The following is a 25037-nucleotide window of genomic DNA, read 5'->3' as shown; positions in this document are numbered from 1 at the left end:
GTTTTTAATGTTTGAGACAGAATAGATGTCAAGAGGAAACAAAAACACGAGAAAAAAAAAAAAGCCGCTATATGACATTAAATAAGAAGGTAGCTTTGTAATTTCCCGACTTCAGTGAATGCAACACAAGTACAACAATCTCTGTGTTTTATTTGCTGACAGCTGGTGTTTAATCCCTAATCTGAATTCAATATTTTGAATTAAAGCAGATATGCTCAGCGGTTAAAATACACATCAGATGACTTTTGTTTAAAGAGTAGAACCAACTCTTGCAATGGCTGCCAGTAAACAGACCAGTCTCTTAGTTAACACGCTTAATAAGTAAATAAACAAGTCATTTAAGCCCTGTATGTCCTCAAAATAACATGAATATGAGGCAGATTATTTGTAACAGTATTGATACTTCCAAAGTTAAGCTAACTATGCTAAACCGTTAGCCTTGGCCTTTTCTGTGACACACGTTTGCATTAAAATCATTAAGGAAGAAATGCTGCTGTGAGTGTGTGCACGTACATGTGTGCGTCGTGTTGTTGTAGATGAAAACAGTTTTGCCATCAGTATTAGAAATTTGTTTCTAAATGCTGCTTTAGTTCAAATGTAGATAGAAAACAAACAGCTTTATTATGACCTGAAGGTCTCTGGCTGTTCAGTACCTAAAGTCCAGCTGTTAAAGATGGTTTTACATCTTGTTGCTTTATGCTTATGCTTATGTTTACAATATATTTGGAATAGAAAGCCAGTCTTATCATGATCTCAGTTTTGTGTGTGTTGCTCCTGAATGGGTCTGTTGGAGTCTGGGAGAGACAAATCAGAGTAAACCATGAGACTAAACTAGACTATTGTCGTGGAATTTATCCGATGAGAAATAAATCTATAAATCAACTGTTTTCTGTTCAATTTATTGGGCATGTACAGATGTTGCGGGCGAGAGGTCTCGAGAGCTCTGCCCCTGCTCAGAGTGCTACAGTGTTCTTTAAGCATACACAAACAACCCTTGCAGGCAGCACTAGTCAAAACAACTGCTAGCTTGGAGATAACAGTCAAAGCTGAAACAGGCCTTGAGCAGAACACTTAGTTTTATGCATGAATCTACTAAAGCAAGCTTACTGAACTACTCTAACTATGCAGAACATATATCTTAATATAACTTAATAAATGAGTAACATATTAAAACTACACTATACGCATAATTCCACCACAACTACATTACTGATTAAATCAACAGTTCTGAATGAGCTTTATTTAATATTTGCAGAGATTCTTCGGTTTGGTTCTGCTTCTGTCATTTAGCAGACATGACATAAACAACACGAGCAGTAAATCAGAAAGGAAATTCCAGCATGGATAAGTGTTGGTCAGACTGCTGGGAGTCCAGTTTAACACATGTCCTGCTATACAGTACTAGAGGATTTTTCTGGTTGTTGGTTAAGATGAGACTACCTGATAGGAACTTTGCAATAATTAATTAAATGAATTTGGTTCCTTTGAATGCTTACCTACCAGATAACTGAGTGGCCCTAACTGTTGCTTTGTATTGTTCATGATTTACTCTTTGACTGTTTAGCTGAAACTGACTATCCTCTGCACCCCCCAGGCCTGGCCCCTGACCGACCTCTAGTTGACCCTGACTTGATTTTCCTTTTGATGCTGTTTGCTCTGACTGTGACGCGGTGGAGGCTGCAGCTCTCCCGTCTCAGTTCTCATTACTTGAGCTTACTCTTTAGCTGAAAACAAGTCCATGTTTTGGCGCTCTCTTATGAATGACTTTCTGGATGCCATTTTCCTGAATGTTTTCCTCCCACAGGTTGCAGACGGGGAAATTTCCTTCTGGCTCTCTTTTCAGGTCTTCCTTGGACCAAAAGTACTTTCTCTGGTTCTGATGTACATGCGCATGCGTAACATGGAAACATGGGCCTTTTTGTGATTCTTTTTGCAGGACCCTCACCCAAGTGGGCATGGTTCCTTCCAAGACTGCCTGTTCAGACACAGCTCTGTGTGAAAGTAATGTTTTAACATATTGTCCTAACCTCATAAGAACCCTTTTCAGGCATTTGCACACAGGTGAGAGCTGCCCTTCATGGATCAGCATCTATGCAGCTCTATTAACTTCAGCCTGGTGATTTTGTCCTGATAAGAAGCTTTAATCATCAGCACTGGAACCAACATCGATGGTTTAGGCCATTTCAGGTTTTCCTGACGACCCAGACAGTGGTAAAGGTCGCAGAGTGAGCTGCTTGGCACTAAGAATAACGCACCACCCAACAAAGGGCAGAATAATCCCTGTGGTTGCGTGGGTAAGTGAGATAGTCTACTCTCACGCCTGAAGACCAGCCTTCGCTCTCAAGCAAGATCGGTGAGAGGTGAAAGAAGTGCTCCACTGCGACTGTGACATGCCAAGTCCCACCAGAACGCCGACAGTGTCTTCACTACACCTCTGTCACCCCCTAAGAGGAATGATTTGTTTCCACTTTTCTTACATTTATTCTTAGACTCAGATTTTGAAGCTGAAGTAAATAGCTCCTCACTATTGTCATTTCTGAAGGATTCCTTTAAAACCTTATAGGCATGAGGCTCCTGATGTTTTGAGAATGTTGTCTTCTGTCTGTATTTATGCATTTTGACAATAATTTCTCTTCTTATTGTTGGTCCTGTAGGACCAAGAGGAGGGAGAGTGTTGGAGAAATTATTATGGGTTTTGGTTTGTATTAAGTATTAGACATATATGCATTGATTTGCTGTGATCCTGCTGTGTTTTGTGTCAATGCACAAAGCTTTCTTTAAGTCATATGATCCTTGTCTGGAATGTGCAGACAAAGTCTGAGACAGGAAGAGTTTCCTGCAGGACATCTGTTTTTGTCAGCTGCTTGGTTGACCAGTTGTTAAAGGTTAAAGGCAATAAAGTGATATAGTGAGTGATTGATGCTTAGTGAGCTCAGTTTAGCTTCGGAGGAGAGAATGATTGTTTTCTGTGGTCTGCCCAGCAACTAGGAGAAGCATGGTTTATAATCGGGTGTTACTTCAGCATCTGGAGAGAGAGTTCTCTCTCCAAGCTACAGCGTGTGCTTGTATTAGTTTATAATAAAATGTTCATTGTAAGAAGACAGTTGACTCTTAGATGTATTACAACTTCTCAAGACCAGAGTATTTTCCACCACAAGCCAACCTCAGCCCATGGGGTGTTTCAAACTTGTAATATTAGGAAAATATCATTGAATCAGGATTCAGTCAACAAAAAGCTACAGGTAGTTTTGTCTTCTACCTAGAAAAAATACAACAAATATTTCACATCACACAAGCAGATTGAAATTTATTCCAATTTTGTGTGGAAACATACCTGTCAAGAACTTTGTATACACAGTCCTTTGTGTCCCTCCCCCCCAATCCTGGAAACAGAGAATCTTTAATATTTTAAATATTAATGTTCCTACAAAGGGTGGTTATTTTACTTCTGGAACATGCTCCATCAGCCAAGAAAAGTCGAGAAAAGAAAAAAACAAAGATCAGTCCATGTTATACTCACTGGGTTTAGACTTGTGAATTTTCCCGTTCATTGGCTTGCATGTTGAGAGGATCCTGAAAAAAGATTATTCTCAGATTGAAAACTTATTACAAAGGTGTCAATTCAGAGTGGCTGCACACTCACTGTGCGTTGCCTTCTCGGTGCCATGCTCCATTGGCCATAGAAAGTCTGGAAGTTTGGAGGACATGCCAAATAAATCCCACGCAACCGTGAGGGACATTGCCTTGTGGGTCATGTAGTTCTGTTATCTAATGTTACACACAAGCATTAGCCAACAGAACTACACGACCCACGGCAATGGTGCCTCCGGTCGTTGTTATTGTGCTTCGGCTGTATTTCTTGAAATATATATACATATATATATATATATATGTAGAAATAAGTCTATAGACTTGGTACTTACGAACTACACGCACACGTCCAGATGAGGTACAAATATGAACGTCAGATTAACATCTTAAAGAGGTCCAATAATGATGTCTAAATCTTGGATCCATTTTTCACGTCGAATTAACATCTAGATTTGGTCTTTCAGATGATCTCGAAATTCTGAACGTCATCGTGACGTCTAAAAAAGGTCCAATTTAGACGGAAAATCTCCAACCTATTTTGCACGTCGCACAGACGTCTCGATGTGGTCTTCGACAGACCGACCCAATCCTGACATGATCTGCACGTCTCTCCGACGTCCGATGTTTTGTAGGACATCTTGGTGAAGACGTTAAACCATCTCAGCTTCCTTAAGAAGTCCAGTCTGCTCTGACCTTTCTTGTAGATGTAGTCAGTGTTGCATTTCCAGTCCAGTTTGTTGTCCAGCTGAACTCCAAGATACTTGTATTCCTCCACCACCTCCACCTCCTCTCCCAGGATGGAAACAGTGCTTTGTTTATTCTTCTTCCTCCTGAAGTCAACAATCATCTCTTTTGTTTTGCTGCTATTTAATATGAGATGATTGTCACCGCACCATTTAACAAACTGACTGACCAGTTCTCTGTACTCTGCTTCTTGTCCATCCCTGATACACCCCACAACTGCAGAGTCATCAGAGTATTTCTGCAGATGACAGGACTCAGAGTTGTACTGGAAGTCTGAGGTGTACAGAGTGAAGAGGAATGGCCAGAGTACAGTTCCATGTGGTGCACCAGTGCTGCTGACCTCCATCTCAGACACACAACCTTTCAGTCTCACAAACTGGGGTCTGTTTGTGAGGTAGTCATAGATCCAGGTGGTTGTGGAGGTATCCACCTGGAATTTATGGAGCTTCTTTGTCCAGACCTCCATCAGGCTGGTCCCCCTTTAACTTGAAGCCGGTGATCTTCTTCATTCCAGACCACACATCCCTCACGTTATTCTGCTGGAGCTGACTTTCTAACTTCTTCCTGTAGTCCTCCTTGCACTTCTTAGTTTGTGTTTTAAGTTGCTTTTGTGTTGCCCTCAATAACTCCCTGTCTCCATCCCTGAAGGCTTTCTTTTTGATGTTCAGCAGCTTTTTCAGGTCACTGGTGATCCAGGGTTTGGTATTGGGGAAGCACCTCACTGTTCTTGTTGGGACGATGCTGTCCACACAGAAGTTTATGTAATCTGTCACACACTCAGTCATGGCATTGATGTCGTCTCCATGAGGTTCACAGAGGACGTTCCAGTCTGTAGCCTCAAAGCCTCCTCTACCAGAATAACACAGGTAAACTCTCTGGGTAAATAATATGGATGGAAGCTCACAGCTAACAGTTCCATGTCCCTTGTGCATCTCTTCTCCTTGACAGTAACATGTCCAGGATGACACCAACGCTGGTTAACCAGCACTGCAATTCCACCACCCTTTAGCTTTCCGCTGTGTTGTCTACTGCGGTCTGCACGGACCGTTTTAAAGCCCGGTACAGACACATTACAGTGAGGGATGTGTTCATGCAGCCATGTCTCGGTGAAGCACATAATACTGCACTCTCTGTATTCTTTCTGAGACCTTGTTAGCATCTCCAGCTCGTCTGTATTGTTAGCTAGCGATTTCATGTTACCCATCACAACAGTTGGTAGAAATGCTTTAAATCTCCATCGTTTTCTCCTCTGTCTGACTCCCGCTCTGCATCCTCTTCTCTTTCTTTTCAACTCCATCGGGATTTGATGTGTTGTTTCACTGATGATCCTGATTTTGGAGAATTTCATTAGTTGATCCTGATTGTAAACAAGTCTTTTGTTGCCATGGAAACTAATCAAAACAAGTCTTGAGAGACCCAAAAATATGCAGAACAATCTCTCTTGCAGCACACCCTCCGAACCGACTTGAAATCCTCAGAAAAAAAGACCTAATTTCTATTGGAGAAGAGTTTATACTTTTAAATAAAAACAAGATAGCAAGTCAGAGTTACTACAATTCGATGCCATCAGACGGTGCAATCTAGAATGGAAAGCCCTACAGAGAGGTGAAACTCTTTGCAGCAGTAACAACCTGCTCCTAATCCTGCTTCTTGCTCCTGCCCACTCTGACCTGCTGCTTCTTTAGATGACAATAACTCAGATAGTTATTGTCATCTAACTATCTGAGCCTCTTGCTCCATTTCCTTCCGAGTTTAAAATCATGGATCTGGTCGGCTGGTCTCTCAATGCAACTCATTCATTCATTTTCTGAACCGCTTAATCCATGTCAGGGTCACGGGGAAGCTGGAGCCTATCCCAGCTGGCTTTGGGTGGTTTTTTTGTTTTGTTTTGTTTGTTTTTTTTTACACCCTGGACAGCTCGCCAGTCCATCGCAGGGCCACACAGAGACGAACAACCATTCACGCTCACACTCACTCCTATGGGCAATTTAGAGTAACTAATTAACCTAGCATGCATGTCTTTGGACATGCAAAGAACGGGTGAAGTAGAGCCCGCAGGTCCCGACGGAATGCATGCTGCTGGATACGTGATGAAGGTCATGTGCCTGCTGCTTCTTTCTGTGGAGGATTTCTACACAACTGGATTTACTGTAACTGGGTTTCTGCTGGTTGGTGTGTGCGGTTTCCTGGTGTCTCGCAAATTTTGGAAGATCTGTGATGGACTACGCCGAGCAACTAGTACTGGAACTCATGCGTGACGGCACTGGACCGCGACTGGAGCTGCTCGTGGTTCTGGAGCTCATCCGTAAGTGGAAACATCTTGGAGAAGCGGTTGCTCGGTTTTGGTGGAAACTGACCCCCGATTCGGCTGTTTCGGAGTCAAAGTGGACTCAAAGCTGAGCCAAATGAAGCTTAGCTTGACCCAAAACAAAGCTGTTATCTGGATCTGGCTCCCTGACTGGCCTTGGGCAGGCTGGTTATCACATCTCCTGGAATGTAATGCTGTCTGACGTTCAGTCCCCCTCCTAACCCCCCTCCCTTTCTCAGGCCTGTGGAACTTAAACTGAACTCAGCTCTCAAGGCCGCATTTACATCAGGTGGCACAGATGAACTGGGGAAAGTTCACAGACTCACTCACTGAACGCACACACTCACACACACTCTTACAGACACACTCTCCTATCTCTCACCGCCTTCTCCGGACCTCGCCCCTCCCTCCACTCACGGACGCTGAGTTGGATGGGCACGCTGCTTGGCTGGCTGTGATCTCACTTGGCTGTCAGCAGCTTAGCTATACTGTGCTCTGCAACTAAAACTACCGCTAGCCACATTTCTGCCATGGAAACCTGTACTGCTGAAACTTAAGTCAGCTTAGCTAAACTGGACTCTGTGTATGCACTATAGACCAGGGATCCTCAGTCCTGGTCCTTGGGTGTCTGTGTCCAGCACGTTTTCAAAGTTTCCCTGCGCAGACATGTGTTCTTGGTTAGTAAACATGGTTTATAATAGAACTGTCTGAATACAAGCACTGTGTTTGCAATATTGTAACATCTTGCAGGAGCTACAGTATTCCTGTGGAGACGACTCCAGAGGATTTCAGTCGGATTTTTGGAATATCAGATTCCAACAATCCTCTATCCATCTTTACCTGTCAGCAGCACAGCAGAAGGTGCAGGTCATACCTGTTTATCAAGGATATGGAAATAGTGTTTATTTGTGGCTCACTACCGCCGACCAACATATGAAGTTATAAAAGTCTTTCCAGTGTCGTGCTACTTGTCAGATTTTAATCTGGTTTCCTCAACCTTCATCCTCATCTCCAATGTTGGCTTCTTTTTTTTTTACCTTGGATAACATCAAATATGCAAACTTTGTTTTTATTTGTTTTTACCAAAGCGGAAAATTGGTAAGATAACATGAACGAATATGGGGAGGTAAAGCTGCAGACTCTTTCTGTCTTTATCAAACTGGATGAATAATCCAATAAAAAAGACTCCTGGGAACCCAGCGTAACTTTAAAAGAACTGTTTGGGGAAATTAAATGAGGAGAAAACAAGAAGTTTGAGATGAAATTTGGGTATTGACGAAGGTTGGAAGCTTTAATAGAGTGAGAAGCAGAGAGTAGGCATCTGAATAGTGAATACTGGTGAAAATATGGTGGGAGGTACAGGAAATGCATTCTGTGCAGGAGAAACAATGAGGAGTTTATGTGGTAATGGCCAAACACCTGCTGTTCTTCCCTTTGACCCTCTGCAGGTGTGCTCAGTCTGCCGGACAGTTTGAACCTCCATCGGGATCAACAGCGCTCCATGAGGGGAAGTGAAGCACATGGATACACCCAAGCAGAGCTCCGCACACTTGAACAGTCGCTGCTCGCAACCCGGGTTGGAAACATTGCAGAGCTGAGTGAGTGTAGATCTCTCAAAACAAAACACACACAAAAGAAAAAAAGCTTCAAATGATTCATTTATCTTTGGTCATCTTTAGCCTTCGTCAGATCCCCGAGTTACACACAGCAGTGTGGAACTGTGATGGTCATGTGACCCTCCAGCTGGTCTACGGAGGTTTTCCAGCATTTCTATCCATCCAGGAGGTTTACAATCCACACACAACATGTAGTGTTTATTCAGAGACTCTAGATGGTAAATCCACCATTTATCACATCTTCATCACCATCACTACCATGTTGCTAAGAGACCTCTATTTTCACCTGGACATGATGATGAAGACACTTCCTGTCAGACTTTCCACCAATCAGAGAGCTTAAACTGACGGTAACATCCAATCAGGAGCAGCCAAAGATCAACAAGTGATGAGAAAAGCAGGAAAATAATGATCCTCTATGGCTGGAATAAAGCCAAGAAGACGTTTGGGATGCAGCTGAGGTGGAGGTGCTGCAGTGAGGACAGCAGTTAGATAGTAGCAGGAAGACGTGGTTTCTTTTTCTGGTTGCTCTTTAACCTGCTATATCTATTGATACATTCATTTTACTTCATTACAGCCTCTTAAGCTGACATCTGAGGCTGAAAACATCATGTCTGCATGCTGAAAGGAATGAACCTTTTAACAAAGCTGCAACACGCACCACACACACACACACACACACACACACACACACACACACACACACACACACACACACACACACATACACACACACAATCACACACACTGTATTTTAAAGAAAATTACAGTGTATTACTGGTGCTTAATTCACAATTTGATACTGTTAAGTCTACAGTAAATGATCTGTTTTTGTGAATTTAATGTCATTATAAGACATGAATTAAATACTACATGACATTCAGCCGGAATAGGGTGGATTGTCCTCTCCGGGTCGGGAGTCAGGTCCTGCCTCAAGTGGAGGAGTTAAAATATCTCGGGGTCTTGTTCACGAGTGAGGGAAGGATGGAGCGCGAGATCGACAGACGGATCGGTGCGGCGTCTGCAGTAATGCGGACTCTGCGCCGGTCTGTCGTGGTGAAGAAGGAGCTGAGCCAGAAGGCGAAGCTCTCCATTTACCAGTCGGTCTACGTTCCTACCCTCACCTATGGTCATGAGCTGTGGGTCGTGACCAAAAGAAGGAGATCTCGTATACAGGCGGCTGAAATGAGTTTCCTCCGCAGGGTGGCCGGGCTCTCCCTTAGAGATAGGGTGAGGAGCTCGGTCATCCGGGAGGAGATCAGAGTAGAGCCGCTGCTCCTCCGCATCGAGAGGAACCAGTTGAGGTGGCTCGGGCATCTGGTCAGGATGCCTCCTGGACCTCCCTGGTGAGGTGTTCCAGGCACGTCCCTCTGGGAGGAGACCCCGGGGAAGACCCAGGACACGCTGGAGGGATTATATCTCTCGGCTGGCCTGGGAACACCTCGGGATCCCCCCGCAGAGTTGGCAAATGTGGCTGGGGAGAGGGAAGTCTGGGCTTCCCTGCTTAGGCTGCTGCCCCCGCATGTGGTGGAACGGGAGATTCTCATCATGATGAGGTGGAACGGGAGATTCTCATCATGATGAGGTGGAACGGGAGATTCTCATGGTGATGAGGTGGAACGTATATAAATCCATTCCTGTGATTGGACGAAATGGAAGTCAGCTCAGCGATTGGTTCATTTTGTGCACCAGGAAACAGGTATATATACAAGGCACTGGTTTAAATGCAGCATTTAACATACAGGTCTGTTGTTGTTTGTCGGCTGTTGCTTGTGTGATGGCGTGCAGTTCTGCAGGTGCTCAATGTGAACTATTGGTCTCAGCTGCACACTTCAAGGAGGAAAGGAATTTATTTGCAAATGTCCCTGTTAAATATGAAGGATTTGTTCAAACAATGCTCCCTGCAACATTTCAAGACTTTGATAAATCTTAAACACATTAAAAAAAAGTTTTTCACATCGAACAATAAAGTCTGTCACATCTTTACTGGAGTTTAGTTCAACCACGCACATGTTTTTGCAATCCCACTAATTACACCCTGCTGGAAGTGCAAAAAAAGACATTCCCATGCCAATTGGAAAAGTTTCTTCGTTATTTTGGTAACCCCGATGGGGCCAATTAGAAAAAGTGTCAGTTGTCAGCTTTATCTTTGATATAGCTGTTCATTCATATTTTTTCAATTTCTTACACTTATGCAATTTAATTTCCATCATTCAGCATAGTTAAATGGGCATTCACATTTGCTATTATTTCAATAATAGCTGGGTCTAGTTTTTATTATTTTTATCAAATTACTTTAACAAAACTGTTTACTTTCGCTCTATAAAAAAACCAGAATGAAAAATGACTATATGCGAGACTATATGCGAGAAGCGTCTGACTTGACCACAGTCAGAACTGCTACAGTTTGATCCCATCAGACGGCACATTCTTGAATGGGTTGATATTTTTATGCACATCTTGTACATCTGAGGATTTGTTTCTTTGATATAGCTGTTTATTTGTTTTTTTCTCTTCTTCTTGAGCTTTTTAAATGTGTGTGTGTGTGTGTGTGTGTGTGTGTGTGTGTGTGTGTGTGTGTGTGTGTGTGTGTGTGTGTATGTGTGTGTGTGCGTGTGTGTGTGTGTGCGTTTTGTCATGACTGTTACAAGTTGGGTCTCCTTCACCTTCCCATTCAACTGAAGATGGTGAGCTAAAACCACATCTACCTCTGTAGCAGGATATCATTGACTGTTTAAAAAATCCCTCATCTCAGCTGTGGGGTTTTGTTCTGGATATAAGTTTCCTCTATTCCTGGATCTTGGACGATGTTCCAGGCGCCCTGTCTGCTCTTTAAATCCAATAATAGTAAAATTAACCAAGGACATATTCATTGTGAAAACTTTTTGTAATTATCTATGTATTTGTTTTTTTGTTTTGTGCAATACACGTGAAGTGTGTTGTGTTTATCTTGGGCTCCTTAAAAGACCAGCTTCTAATACTGCTTCACTGCATTACATTCATTCTTCTTGTGTGTAAATTACAAAAGTTATATTTACGTACGTTAATCCTGAAAGATTCCAAATATTTCACACAAAAATTAGGCTAAACAGAGAAATCAGTCAACTCTGCAACAAACGAGTTGCCTCAAATACGTTTATACTGAGAAAACTATCTTTTTTTTCTCTTAAGATTAAACAGAATCCAGTGATAGGCAGAATCCCATCATCATCAACTTTGTCATCATCATTCATCAAATGCTTGTAGTACGTGATGTAGGGTGACTAAGAAAGCCGACGTGTTTCTGCTTTATCGCAGACATGTTCGGTGGACTTGTGCAAGAAATGGAAGATGTAAGACTTTGTTATAATTGTTCTGGTTGATTTTGTTATTGTCTGGCACTGAAAGAAGTCTGATATGTCTGACATGTTTGCACCTTATTCTTTTGTTAACGCATCTTGCAGGTGATTTGGTGTCCCAGGCCATGCTTCACCTCCAGCCTCTGCACATTAAGAACCCCAGCAATGGGACTCCAGTTCATCAGAAAACTACCACCACCATGGTAAACTGGGAACCAGAAGCCCTACACACATTATGCTACTTCATGCACTGCCCACAGATGGAATGGGAGAATCCCAACACTGAGTTCTCCAAGGTTACCTTAAAAACCGAGAGGTGAGTCTCTCAGTGTCCTCATAATCTCACAACCTTTTGGTAAAAGTAGAAATAATGGCTTGAAATGATCACCCACCAAGTTACCAAATGCAGATTATGTGAATACAAGTGCAGGGACCGGTCTGCATGGACACGTCTGCAGGGACCGGTCTGCAGGGACCGATGTGCAGGGACCGGTCTGCATGGACATGTCTGCAGTGACCGATGTGCAGGGACCGGTCTGCAGGGACCGATGTGCAGGGACCGGTCTGCAGGGACCGATGTGCAGGGACCGGTGTGCAGGGACCGATGTGCAGGGACCGGTCTGCATGGACACGTCTGCAGGGACCGATGTGCAGGGACCGGTCTGCAGGGGACACGTCTGCAGGGACCGGTCTGCAGGGACCGATGTGCAGGGACCGGTCTGCATGGACATGTCTGCGGGGACCGATGTGCAGGGACCGGTCTGCAGGGGACATGTCTGCAGGGACCGATGTGCAGGGACCGGTCTGCAGGGGACACGTCTGCAGGGACCGGTCTGCAGGGGACACATCTGCAGGGACCGGTCTGCAGGGGACACATCTGCAGGGACCGGTCTGCAGGGACCGATGTGCAGGGACCGATGTGCAGGGACCGGTCTGCATGGACATGTCTGCAGGGACCGATGTGCAGGGACCGATGTGCAGGGACCGGTGTGCAGGGACCGATGTGCAGGGACCGGTCTGCATGGACACGTCTGCAGGGACCGATGTGCAGGGACCGGTCTGCAGGGGACACGTCTGCAGGGACCGGTCTGCAGGGACCGATGTGCAGGGACCGGTCTGCATGGACATGTCTGCGGGGACCGATGTGCAGGGACCGGTCTGCAGGGGACATGTCTGCAGGGACCGATGTGCAGGGACCGGTCTGCAGGGGACACGTCTGCAGGGACCGATGTGCAGGGACCGGTCTGCATGGACATGTCTGCAGGGACCGATGTGCAGGGACCGGTCTGCAGGGGACACGTCTGCAGGGACCGGTCTGCAGGGACCGGTCTGCAGGGACCGATGTGCAGGGACCGGTCTGCATGGACATGTCTGCAGGGACCGATGTGCAGGGACCGGTCTGCAGGGGACATGTCTGCAGGGACCGGTCTGCATGGACATGTCTGCAGGGACCGGTCTGCATGGACATGTCTGCAGGGACCGATGTGCAGGGACCGGTCTGCAGGGGACACGTCTGCAGGGACCGATGTGCAGGGACCGGTCTGCATGGACATGTCTGCAGGGACCGATGTGCAGGGACCGGTCTGCAGGGGACATGTCTGCAGGGACCGGTCTGCAGGGGACATGTCTGCAGGGACCGGTCTGCAGGGACCGATCTGCAGGGGACATGTCTGCAGGGACCGGTCTGCAGGGGACATGTCTGCAGGGACCGGTCTGCAGGGACCGATCTGCAGGGGACATGTCTGCAGGGACCGGTCTGCATGGACATGTCTGCAGGGACCGGTCTGCAGGGACCGATCTGCAGGGGACATGTCTGCAGGGACCGGTCTGCATGGACATGTCTGCAGGGACCGGTCTGCAGGGACCGGTCTGCAGGGGACATGTCTGCAGGGACCGGTCTGCATGGACATGTCTGCAGGGACCGGTCTGCAGGGACCGATCTGCAGGGGACATGTCTGCAGGGACCGGTCTGCATGGACATGTCTGCAGGGACCGGTCTGCATGGACATGTCTGCAGGGACCGATGTGCAGGGACCGGTCTGCAGGGGACATGTCTGCAGGGACCGGTCTGCATGGACATGTCTGCAGGGGACGTGTCTGTTTCTGATTGAGCCTCTTGACGATGGGGAGTTAGGGTGAGGCAAGATAAGGATGAGAGTGACTGTATCTCCATAATCTGCCTTGTTTTTAATGTACATATAAGTTTTATTTTTCATCAGCATGGTTCCATCATCTATCACGTAGCACATGTTTTAGCATTTCATGATGTAACTGATAAAGACGTGTTTAGCATCAGGTGCAGCTCAGAGAAAAGGAAGTCCAGTACAGCACTGTTCCATTGAAGTCTTTCTCCAGAGCTGAAATTCCTTTCTGACTGTGACCATAAACCACATTGTTTTGTTTGTTTTTAGACCAGTCAGACACACAATGTCTGTCCCTAATAGGCGAAGCTGTGGTTCAATATGTCCTTTCAGTTCATTTCCTGAGGAATTTGGCAGCTGCATGATCGGTAAACAATCCAGCATGGCTTCTCCCAGTCGGCTGTGTTTGTGTTTTTACATCACTAGCTGATAAATTACAGCTGACAAAGGTCATAATGCAGGACAGTTGACCTTCACGTCTAGCTGACTGGAATATGAAGTTAAGCCATTTCATCTCATATTCAAAACTTTTATAATGCTGGGTTCAGGGTTTTAAAATACTTTTGAGGAAAAGAGTATTTTTACGATCCTGTAAACGTGCCATGTGACGAGTCATGAGTTGGAACAAGGATACATAGAAGACTCCCAGGATTGTGGCCCTCGAGGACCTAGACACCCCTGTTAAAGGTTCTGAAATGAGATGACAGCATCCACTACGGTGGCCAGCGGTGCCATGTCTTTGTCTTTTAATATCAGCCTGATGCTATGATCAAAATCATTTACTGACAGCTTATAATAACCAGGTTATTACATTAATAAATATTTTTCACCAGAAATAGATTGTGAGGTACCAGGTTGGTTGTGCGGTCCCGGTTCTGTTGTGTGGTCCCGGTTCTGTTGTGAGGTCCCGGTTCTGTTGTGTGGTCCCGGTTCTGTTGTGAGGTCCCGGTTCTGTTGTGTGGTCCCGGTTCTGTTGTGTGGTCCCGGTTCTGTTGTGTGGTCCCGGTTCTGTTGTGTGGTCCTGGATCTGTTGTGCGGTCCCGGTTCTGTTGTGTGGTCCCGGATCTGTTGTGCGGTCCCGGTTCTGTTGTGTGGTCCCGGATCTGTTGTGCGGTCCCGGTTCTGTTGTGAGGTCCCGGTTCTGTTGTGTGGTCCCGGTTCTGTTGTGAGGTCCCGGTTCTGTTGTGTGCTCCCGGATCTGTTGTGCGGTCCCGGTTCTGTTGTGTGGTCCCGGTTCTGTGCAGACCAGTAGTTTCCTCAGCATATCTTACAGCTGGTTCTGGTAGTTGCGGTAGGATGGATCCAGATTTTTTGGCTTTTATTTGGGTCATGTTATAATTGTCCCATGTGTGTCATGCAGGCAGAAACATATTTACGTCGATGGAAGTGTGATAATGCTTCATGTTCAGCATGTCACACATGTATCCCTCTGCAGGCCGTTCTTCGTGCTGCCTCCGTTGATGGAGTGGATCCGGGTGGCAGTTGCCCACGCTGAGCATCGGCGCTGTTTCTGTGTGGACAGCGATGACGTGAGGCAAGCGGCCAGGCTGCTGCTGCCGGGTGTGGACTGCGAACCACGGCAGATAAAGTAAGTTCCTTTACAGACACCATGTCTGCTAGAATCATCAAATTTCTGATGTGTCCAATGATTGAAGAGTTTAGACCTAAAGAGATCTGCATCCAGGCAAAGTTCTGGTTTTAAACGCTCATTACTTCCATCTTCTCCACTTACATGACATGATATATTACGCATGAACTGGACTCATCAGGTTAACCATTGGGTACCAAGTCCTCCTCTTCAACAGATCCACTATCTAGTACCGAGTTGTCCTCTTCGACAGATCCACCTTCTTGTACCAGGTCGTCCTCTTCGTCAAGTCCACCTTCTTGTACCAGGTCGTCCTCTTCGTCAGGTCCACCTTCTTGTACCAGGTCGTCCTCTTCATCAGGTCCACCTTCTTGTACCAGGTCGTCCTCTTCGTCAGGTCCACCTTCTTGTACCAGGTCGTCCTCTTCGTCAGGTCCACCTTCTTGTACCAGGTCGTCCTCTTCGTCAGGTCCACCTTCTTGTACCAGGTCGTCCTCTTCATCAGGTCCACCTTCTTGTACCAGGTCGTCCTCTTCGTCAAGTCCACCTTCTTGTACCAGGTCGTCCTCTTCGTCAGGTCCACCTTCTTGTACCAGGTCGTCCTCTTCATCAGGTCCACCTTCTTGTACCAGGTCGTCCTCTTCGTCAGGTCCACCTTCTTGTACCAGGTCGTCCTCTTCATCAGGTCCACCTTCTTGTACCAGGTCGTCCTCTTCGTCAGGTCCACCTTCTTGTACCAGGTCGTCCTCTTCATCAGGTCCACCTTCTTGTACCAGGTCGTCCTCTTCGTCAGGTCCACCTTCTTGTACCAGGTCGTCCTCTTCGTCAGGTCCACCTTCTTGTACCAGGTCGTCCTCTTCGTCAGGTCCACCTTCTTGTACCAGGTCGTCCTCTTCGTCAGGTCCACCTTCTTGTACCAGGTCGTCCTCTTCGTCAGGTCCACCTTCTTGTACCAGGTCGTCCTCTTCGTCAGGTCCACCTTCTTGTACCAGGTCGTCCTCTTCGTCAGGTCCACCTTCTTGTACCAGGTCGTCCTCTTCGTCAAGTCCACCTTCTTGTACCAGGTCGTCCTCTTCGTCAGGTCCACCTTCTTGTACCAGGTCGTCCTCTTCATCAGGTCCACCTTCTTGTACCAGGTCGTCCTCTTCATCAGGTCCACCTTCTTGTACCAGGTCGTCCTCTTCGTCAGGTCCACCTTCTTGTACCAGGTCGTCCTCTTCATCAGGTCCACCTTCTTGTACCAGGTCGTCCTCTTCGTCAGGTCCACCTTCTTGTACCAGGTCGTCCTCTTCATCAGATCCACCTTCTTGTACCAGGTCGTCCTCTTCGTCAGGTCCACCTTCTTGTACCAGGTCGTCCTCTTCGTCAGGTCCACCTTCTTGTACCAGGTCGTCCTCTTCGTCAGATCCACCTTCTTGTACCAGGTCGTCCTCTTCGTCAGGTCCACCTTCTTGTACCAGGTCGTCCTCTTCGTCAGGTCCACCTTCTTGTACCAGGTCATCCTCTTCGTCAGGTCCACCTTCTTGTACCAGGTCGTCCTCTTCGTCAGGTCCACCTTCTTGTACCAGGTCGTCCTCTTCATCAGATCCACCTTCTTGTACCAGGTCGTCCTCTTCGTCAGGTCCACCTTCTTGTACCAGGTCGTCCTCTTCGTCAGGTCCACCTTCTTGTACCAGGTCGTCCTCTTCGTCAGGTCCACCTTCTTGTACCAGGTCGTCCTCTTCGTCAGGTCCACCTTCTTGTACCAGGTCGTCCTCTTCATCAGATCCACCTTCTTGTACCAAGTCATCATCTTTGTCTGGTTTACGTTATAGTGACGGGTTTTCCTCTTCATCAAGTCTAACTTATAGTATCAGGTCATCCTCTTGCTGACTTTCTGACTTACGTACTTACTAAGAGACTTACTGACTCCCTCACTGACTTACTGACGGACCTACTGACTTAATTACTGACTGACTTACCGACTGACATACTGATTGACTTCTTGACTGACTGACTAACCATTTAATGACTGACTTACTTACTGACTGACTGACTTTCTTGCTAACTTACATTTTCACAGACAGACAGACAGACTGACTTACTGACTGACTGACTTACTGACTGACTTATTGACTAACTGACTGATTTACTGATGGACTCACTCACTGATTTAATTACTGACTGACTGACTGACTGACTTACCTACTTAATGAATGACTTGCTGACTGACTTGCTGACTGACTTAGTTAATGACTGACTGACTTCCAGACTAACTTAATGACTGACTTACTGACTGTCATACTTACAGACTAACTTACTGACACGCTGACTGACTGACTTACTGACTGACTGACTGACTGACTGAATGACTGAATGGCTGACTGACACGCTGACTGACTGACTTACTGACTGACTGACTGACTGACTGAATGACTGAATGGCTGACTGACACGCTGACTGACTTACTTACTGACTGCCTTACCGACTGCCTTACTCATTTATGACTGACTGACTGACTTACCTACTTAATGAATGACTTGCTGACTGACTTGCTGACTGACTTAGTTAATGACTGACTGACTTCCAGACTAACTTAATGACTGACTTACTGACTGTCATACTTACAGACTAACTTACTGACACGCTGACTGACTGACTTACTGACTGACTGACTGACTGACTGACTGAATGACTGAATGGCTGACTGACACGCTGACTGACTGACTTACTGACTGACTGACTGACTGACTGACTGAATGGCTGACTGACACGCTGACTGACTTACTTACTGACTGCCTTACCGACTGCCTTACTCATTTATGACTGACTGACTGACTTACCTACTTAATGAATGACTGACTCACTGACTGTATGACTTACTGAATGACTGATTGTCAGACTTACTGACTGACAAACTTACTGACTGACTTACTTACTGACTGACTCTTTAACAGCCTGACTGACTATCTAACCGACTTAATGACTTACTGGCTGACTTGATAACTGACCGACTGACTCGCTGTCTTACTTCTTCACTGACCCATTGACTGACTTACTTTTTGACTGATGTACTCATTAACTGACTGACTTACTGACCGACTTTCTGACTTACTGACTGACTTGCTAAATGAGTTACTAACTGACTTATTTGCTGACTCACTGACTAACTTACTGACTGACTTACTGACTGACTTATTGATGGTCTCACTCGCTGATTTAATTACTGACTGACCAAATGACAAACTTAATGAATTACTTACTGAATGACAGACTGACTGACTGACTGGCTGATTGACCCACTGACCGACTTAATGACTGACTTACTGACTGATTTACTGACTGACTTACTATTTGATTGACTGACTCATCCACTGACCGAATTACTGATTTACTTACTGACTGACTGACTGACTGACTTACCTACTTACATTCTGACAGGCTTGCTGATGTACTGAATGACTGACTAACTGACCGGCTGACTTACTAACTTACTAACTTACTAACTGTACATAGTTAAATACTGACACAATGTAACTGACTTAATGACTGACTTGCTGATTGATTTGCCTAATTATTTACTAAATTACTTTATTACTGACTGACTAGCTGACTGACTTGCTGACTGGCTTGCTTACATACTTAAACTTATTTGCTCACTGACTGGATGACTGATGACTGACTTGATGACTGACTTACTGAATGACTAACAGGCTTACTGACTGACTAACTGACTTACTGACTGATTTAATGACTGACTTACTGACTAACTGACCCACTGACTTACTGACTTACTCTCTTACTGTCTGACTTGCTGACTGATGTACTGACTGACTGACTAACTGACCGAATTACTTTCTGACTGACCTTCTGACTTTCTGACTGGGTGACCGTCTGACTTTGATCCCACAATGCATTTCTCCTTCCTTACCACAGTAATGATCTGCTGTTTTCTATCTGCAGGATTGAGGACTGCTTCTCTGCCAGTAGAAAGCTTGATTCAGCCTCTACAGAAGCCAAGTTCCTGCAGGACCTGGGCTTCAGGATGCTGAATTGTGGGCGGATGGACCTGGTCAAGCAGGCCATCAACATCCTGGGATCTGACGGCATCAACAGTGTGAGCGAACAGGTCAGGCAGGGGAAACTCCTACGTTGACATGCTAATTAAACATCTCCCATCATCTGACTTCGAACTGCAGTTTTCCTTCCTGGTTTTGTTCACATCCAGTGATGTTTGTTAGAAAGAGGTGATGAACATCATGAAGCAGCAGTTCTTCTCCCTTACAGTTAGTGTGGATCTCTGATGCCACCAAGTGGCTCAAATATCATTGCCATGAGCTGCTTTTCGTTTGAAAAGAAACTGTTTAGTTTGTTCATTTTAGCAGGTCTAAGACGATTACAATTTCATTATAAGGTTGCAAATTATTATTTTCACTGTTTAATGTGTAAATCTTTTACCACAGAGATCTACTTTTTGTTGATTAAAATGAATCTACAAAAAGTAAGACAATGAATTATCATGATTATATTTAATGCATCTAACAGGCTTGCACTGCTAAACTTGTAATAAATAACTTCAAACAATATGTCCAACCAAACAATATTTCCGGTTTTTATTTAATATAACCATATGTAATACACTAGTGCAAAAGCTCGAACAGGAGCAACAAACTGGAAAATTCCAATCAAACTGAAGATCCTCCATCTGCAGTGTAGAACATCCATCAGATCTCCAAAATCCACCATCAGGACAAACAGTGTGTAACTCTGATGTCCATGTGACCATGGTCTATGGAGGTATTCCAGCATTTCTATCAATCCAGGAGGTTTACAATCCAGACACAACATGTAGTGTTTATTCAGAGACTCTACATGGTAAATCCACTATGATCCATGATAACACCATAATCCACCATTATTTATCACATCTTCATCACCATCACTGCTACATGTTTTCTGTAAACCTGCGGACCAGGTTTAGGTTCAGGTCTTACATGTCTTCCTGTCCCCCTCCTATCACGGCAGGGAATGACCCCTCTCATGTTCGCCTGTGTCCGTGGTGATGAAGCTATGGTCCAGATGCTGCTGGATGCAGGAGCCCATGTCAACAGTGAGGTGAGTGGTGATTGCATTGTGGTGACTGCATCGTGGTGACTACATCGTGGTGATTGCATCGTGGTGACTGCATCGTGGTGACTACATCGTGGTGATTGCATCATGGTGACTGCATCGTGGTGACTACATCGTGGTGATTGCATCATGGTGACTGCATTGTGGTGACTACATCGTGGCGACTACATCGTGGTGATTACATTGTGGTGATTGCATCGTGGTGACTGCATCGTGGTGATTACATTGTGGTGATTGCATCGTGGTGACTACATCGTGGTGACTGCATCGTGGTGACTGCATCGTGGTGATTACATTGTGGTGACTGCATTGTGGTGACTACATTGTGGTGACTGCATCGTGGTGACTGCATCGTGGCGACTACATCGTGGTGATTACATTGTGGTGATTGCATCGTGGTGACTACATCGTGGTGACTGCATCGTGGTGACTGCATCGTGGTGACTACATTGTGGTGACTACATTGTGGTGACTGCATTGTGGTGACTACATTGTGGTGACTGCATCGTGGTGACTACATCGTGGTGACTGCATCGTGGTGACTGCATCGTGGTGACTGCATCGTGGTGACTACATTGTGGTGACTGCATTGTGGTGACTACATTGTGGTGACTGCATCGTGGTGACTGCATCGTGGTGACTACATTGTGGTGACTGCATCGTGGTGACTGCATCGTGGTGACTGCATCGTGGTGACTACATTGTGGTGACTACATCGTGGTGACTACATCGTGGTGACTACATTGTGGTGACTGCATCGTGGTGACTGCATCGTGGTGACTACATCGTGGTGACTGCATCGTGGTGACTGCATCGTGCTGATTACATCGTGGTGATTACATCGTGGTGACTGCATCGTGGTGACTGCATCGTGGTGACTGCATCGTGGTCACTGCATCGTGGTGATTGCATCGTGGTGACTACATCGTGGTGACTGCATCGTGGTCACTGCATCGTGGTGATTACATTGTGGTGACTGCATCATGGTGATTACATCGGGGTGACTGCATCGGGGTGACTGCATCGTGGTGATTACATCGTGGTGATTACATTGTGGTGACTGCATCATGGTGATTACATCGTGGTGATTACATCGTGGTGATTACATCGTGGTGACTGCATCAGGGTGACTGCATCGTGGTGACTGCATCGTGGTGATTACATCGTGGTGACTGCATCGGGGTGACTGCATCGTGGTGATTACATCGTGGTGACTGCATCGTGGTGATTACATCGGGGTGACTGCATCGTGGTGATTACATCGTGGTGACTGCATTGTGGTGACTGCATCATGGTGACTGCATCGTGGTGACTGCATCGTGGTGACTGCATCGGGGTGATTACATCGTGGTGACTACATCGTGGTGACTGCATCGTGGTGACTGCATCGGGGTGATTACATCGTGGTGACTGCATCGGGGTGACTGCATCGTGGTGATTACATCGGGGTGACTGCATCGTGGTGACTGCATCGGGGTGACTGCATCGGGGTGATTACATCGTGGTGACTGCATCGGGGTGACTGCATCGGGGTGATTACATCGTGGTGACTGCATCGTGGTGACTGCATCGGGGTGATTACATCGTGGTGACTGCATCGGGGTGACTGCATCGTGGTGATTACATCGGGGTGACTGCATCGTGGTGACTGCATCGGGGTGACTGCATCGGGGTGACTGCATCGTGGTGATTACATCGTGGTGACTGCATCGTGGTGATTACATCGTGGTGACTGCATCGTGGTGATTACATCGTGGTGACTGCATCGTGGTGATTACATCGTGGTGACTGCATCGGGGTGATTACATCGTGGTGACTGCATCGTGGTGACTGCATCGGGGTGATTACATCGTGGTGACTGCATCGGGGTGGTTACATCGTGGTGACTGCATCGGGGTGATTACATCAGGGTGGCTGCATCGGGGTGATTACATCGTGGTGACTGCATCGGGGTGGTTACATCGTGGTGACTGCATCGGGGTGATTACATCGGGGTGACTGCATCGGGGTGATTACATCGTGGTGACTGCATCGTGGTGATTACATCGGGGTGACTGCATCGTGGTGATTACATCGGGGTGACTGCATCGTGGTGATTACATCGGGGTGACTGCATCGTGGTGATTACATCGTGGTGACTGCATCGGGGTGACTGCATCGTGGTGATTACATCGGGGTGACTGCATCGTGGTGACTGCATCGGGGTGACTGCATCGTGGTGATTACATCGTGGTGACTGCATCGTGGTGATTACATCGGGGTGACTGCATCGTGGTGATTACATCGGGGTGACTGCATCGTGGTGACTGCATCGGGGTGATTACATCGTGGTGACTGCATCGGGGTGATTACATCGTGGTGACTGCATCGGGGTGATTACATCGTGGTGACTGCATCGTGGTGATTACATTGTGGTGACTGCATTGTGGTGACTACATTGTGGTGACTGCATCGTGGTGACTGCATCGTGGCGACTACATCGTGGTGATTACATTGTGGTGATTGCATCGTGGTGACTACATCGTGGTGACTGCATCGTGGTGACTGCATCGTGGTGATTACATTGTGGTGACTGCATTGTGGTGACTACATTGTGGTGACTACATTGTGGTGACTGCATCGTGGTGACTGCATCGTGGTGACTGCATCGTGGTGACTACATTGTGGTGACTGCATCGTGGTGACTGCATCGTGGTGACTGCATCGTGGTGACTACATTGTGGTGACTAAATCGTGGTGACTACATCGTGGTGACTACATTGTGGTGACTGCATCGTGGTGACTGCATCGTGGTGACTACATCGTGGTGACTGCATCGTGGTGACTGCATCGTGGTGATTACATTGTGGTGACTGCATTGTGGTGACTACATTGTGGTGACTGCATCGTGGTGACTGCATCGTGGTGACTACATTGTGGTGACTGCATCGTGGTGATTACATCGTGGTGACTGCATCGGGGTGATTACATCGGGGTGACTGCATCGGGGTGATTACATCGGGGTGACTGCATCGGGGTGATTACATCGTGGTGACTGCATCGGGGTGACTGCATCGGGGTGATTACATCGTGGTGACTGCATCGGGGTGACTGCATCGTGGTGATTACATCGGGGTGACTGCATCGGGGTGACTGCATCGTGGTGACTGCATCGTGGTGATTACATCGTGGTGACTGCATCGTGGTGATTACATCGGGGTGACTGCATCGTGGTGATTACATCGGGGTGACTGCATCGTGGTGACTGCATCGGGGTGATTACATCGTGGTGACTGCATCGGGGTGATTACATCGTGGTGACTGCATCGGGGTGATTACATCGTGGTGACTGCATCGGGGTGATTACATCGTGGTGACTGCATCGTGGTGATTACATTGTGGTGACTGCATTGTGGTGACTACATTGTGGTGACTGCATCGTGGTGACTGCATCGTGGCGACTACATCGTGGTGATTACATTGTGGTGATTGCATCGTGGTGACTACATCGTGGTGACTGCATCGTGGTGATTACATTGTGGTGATTGCATCGTGGTGACTACATCGTGGTGACTGCATCGTGGTGATTACATTGTGGTGACTGCATTGTGGTGACTACATTGTGGTGACTACATTGTGGTGACTGCATCGTGGTGACTGCATCGTGGTGACTGCATCGTGGTGACTGCATCGTGGTGACTGCATCGTGGTGACTACATTGTGGTGACTGCATCGTGGTGACTGCATCGTGGTGACTACATTGTGGTGACTACATTGTGGTGACTACATCGTGGTGACTACATTGTGGTGACTGCATCGTGGTGACTGCATCGTGGTGACTACATTGTGGTGACTGCATCGTGGTGACTGCATCGTGGTGAGTACATCGTGGTGATTACATCGTGGTGACTGCATCGTGGTGACTGCATCGTGGTGACTGCATCGTGGTGATTGCATCGTGGTGACTACATCGTGGTGACTGCATCGTGGTGACTGCATCGTGGTCACTGCATCGTGGTGATTACATTGTGGTGACTGCATCATGGTGATTACATCGGGGTGATTACATCGTGGTGACTGCATCGGGGTGACTGCATCGTGGTGATTACATCGTGGTGATTACATCGTGGTGATTACATCGTGGTGACTGCATCGGGGTGACTGCATCGTGGTGATTACATCGGGGTGACTGCATCGGGGTGACTGCATCGTGGTGACTGCATCGTGGTGATTACATCGTGGTGACTGCATCGTGGTGATTACATCGGGGTGACTGCATCGTGGTGATTACATCGGGGTGACTGCATCGTGGTGACTGCATCGGGGTGATTACATCGTGGTGACTGCATCGCGGTGATTACATCGTGGTGACTGCATCGGGGTGATTACATCGTGGTGACTGCATCGGGGTGATTACATCGTGGTGACTGCATCGTGGTGATTACATTGTGGTGACTGCATTGTGGTGACTACATTGTGGTGACTGCATCGTGGTGACTGCATCGTGGCGACTACATCGTGGTGATTACATTGTGGTGATTGCATCGTGGTGACTACATCGTGGTGACTGCATCGTGGTGACTGCATCGTGGTGATTACATTGTGGTGACTGCATTGTGGTGA

General features: G+C 46.7%; 1 protein-coding gene across 2 annotated transcripts in view; it reads left to right on the top strand.

Annotated features, from left to right (window-relative positions):
* Window positions 1–25037, top strand: part of btbd11a (BTB (POZ) domain containing 11a) — a gene marked incomplete at both ends in the record, with an annotated part of 171476 nt that overhangs the window by 111937 nt on the left and 34502 nt on the right. For both annotated transcript variants that reach the window (XM_079263466.1, XM_079263465.1), the window contains 5 exons: window positions 8092–8241; window positions 11703–11913; window positions 15174–15326; window positions 19269–19434; window positions 20331–20420. In XM_079263466.1, the coding sequence (XP_079119592.1) occupies window positions 8092–8241; window positions 11703–11913; window positions 15174–15326; window positions 19269–19434; window positions 20331–20420 (770 nt within the window). The remainder of the gene's footprint in view (window positions 1–8091; window positions 8242–11702; window positions 11914–15173; window positions 15327–19268; window positions 19435–20330; window positions 20421–25037) is intronic.

The sequence above is a fragment of the Telmatherina bonti genome, assembly GCF_933228915.1.
Source record: "Telmatherina bonti genome assembly, chromosome: 23".
In the NCBI taxonomy this organism is placed as follows: domain Eukaryota; kingdom Metazoa; phylum Chordata; class Actinopteri; order Atheriniformes; family Telmatherinidae; genus Telmatherina; species Telmatherina bonti.
This window is presented reverse-complemented; position numbering and strand designations above follow the sequence as displayed.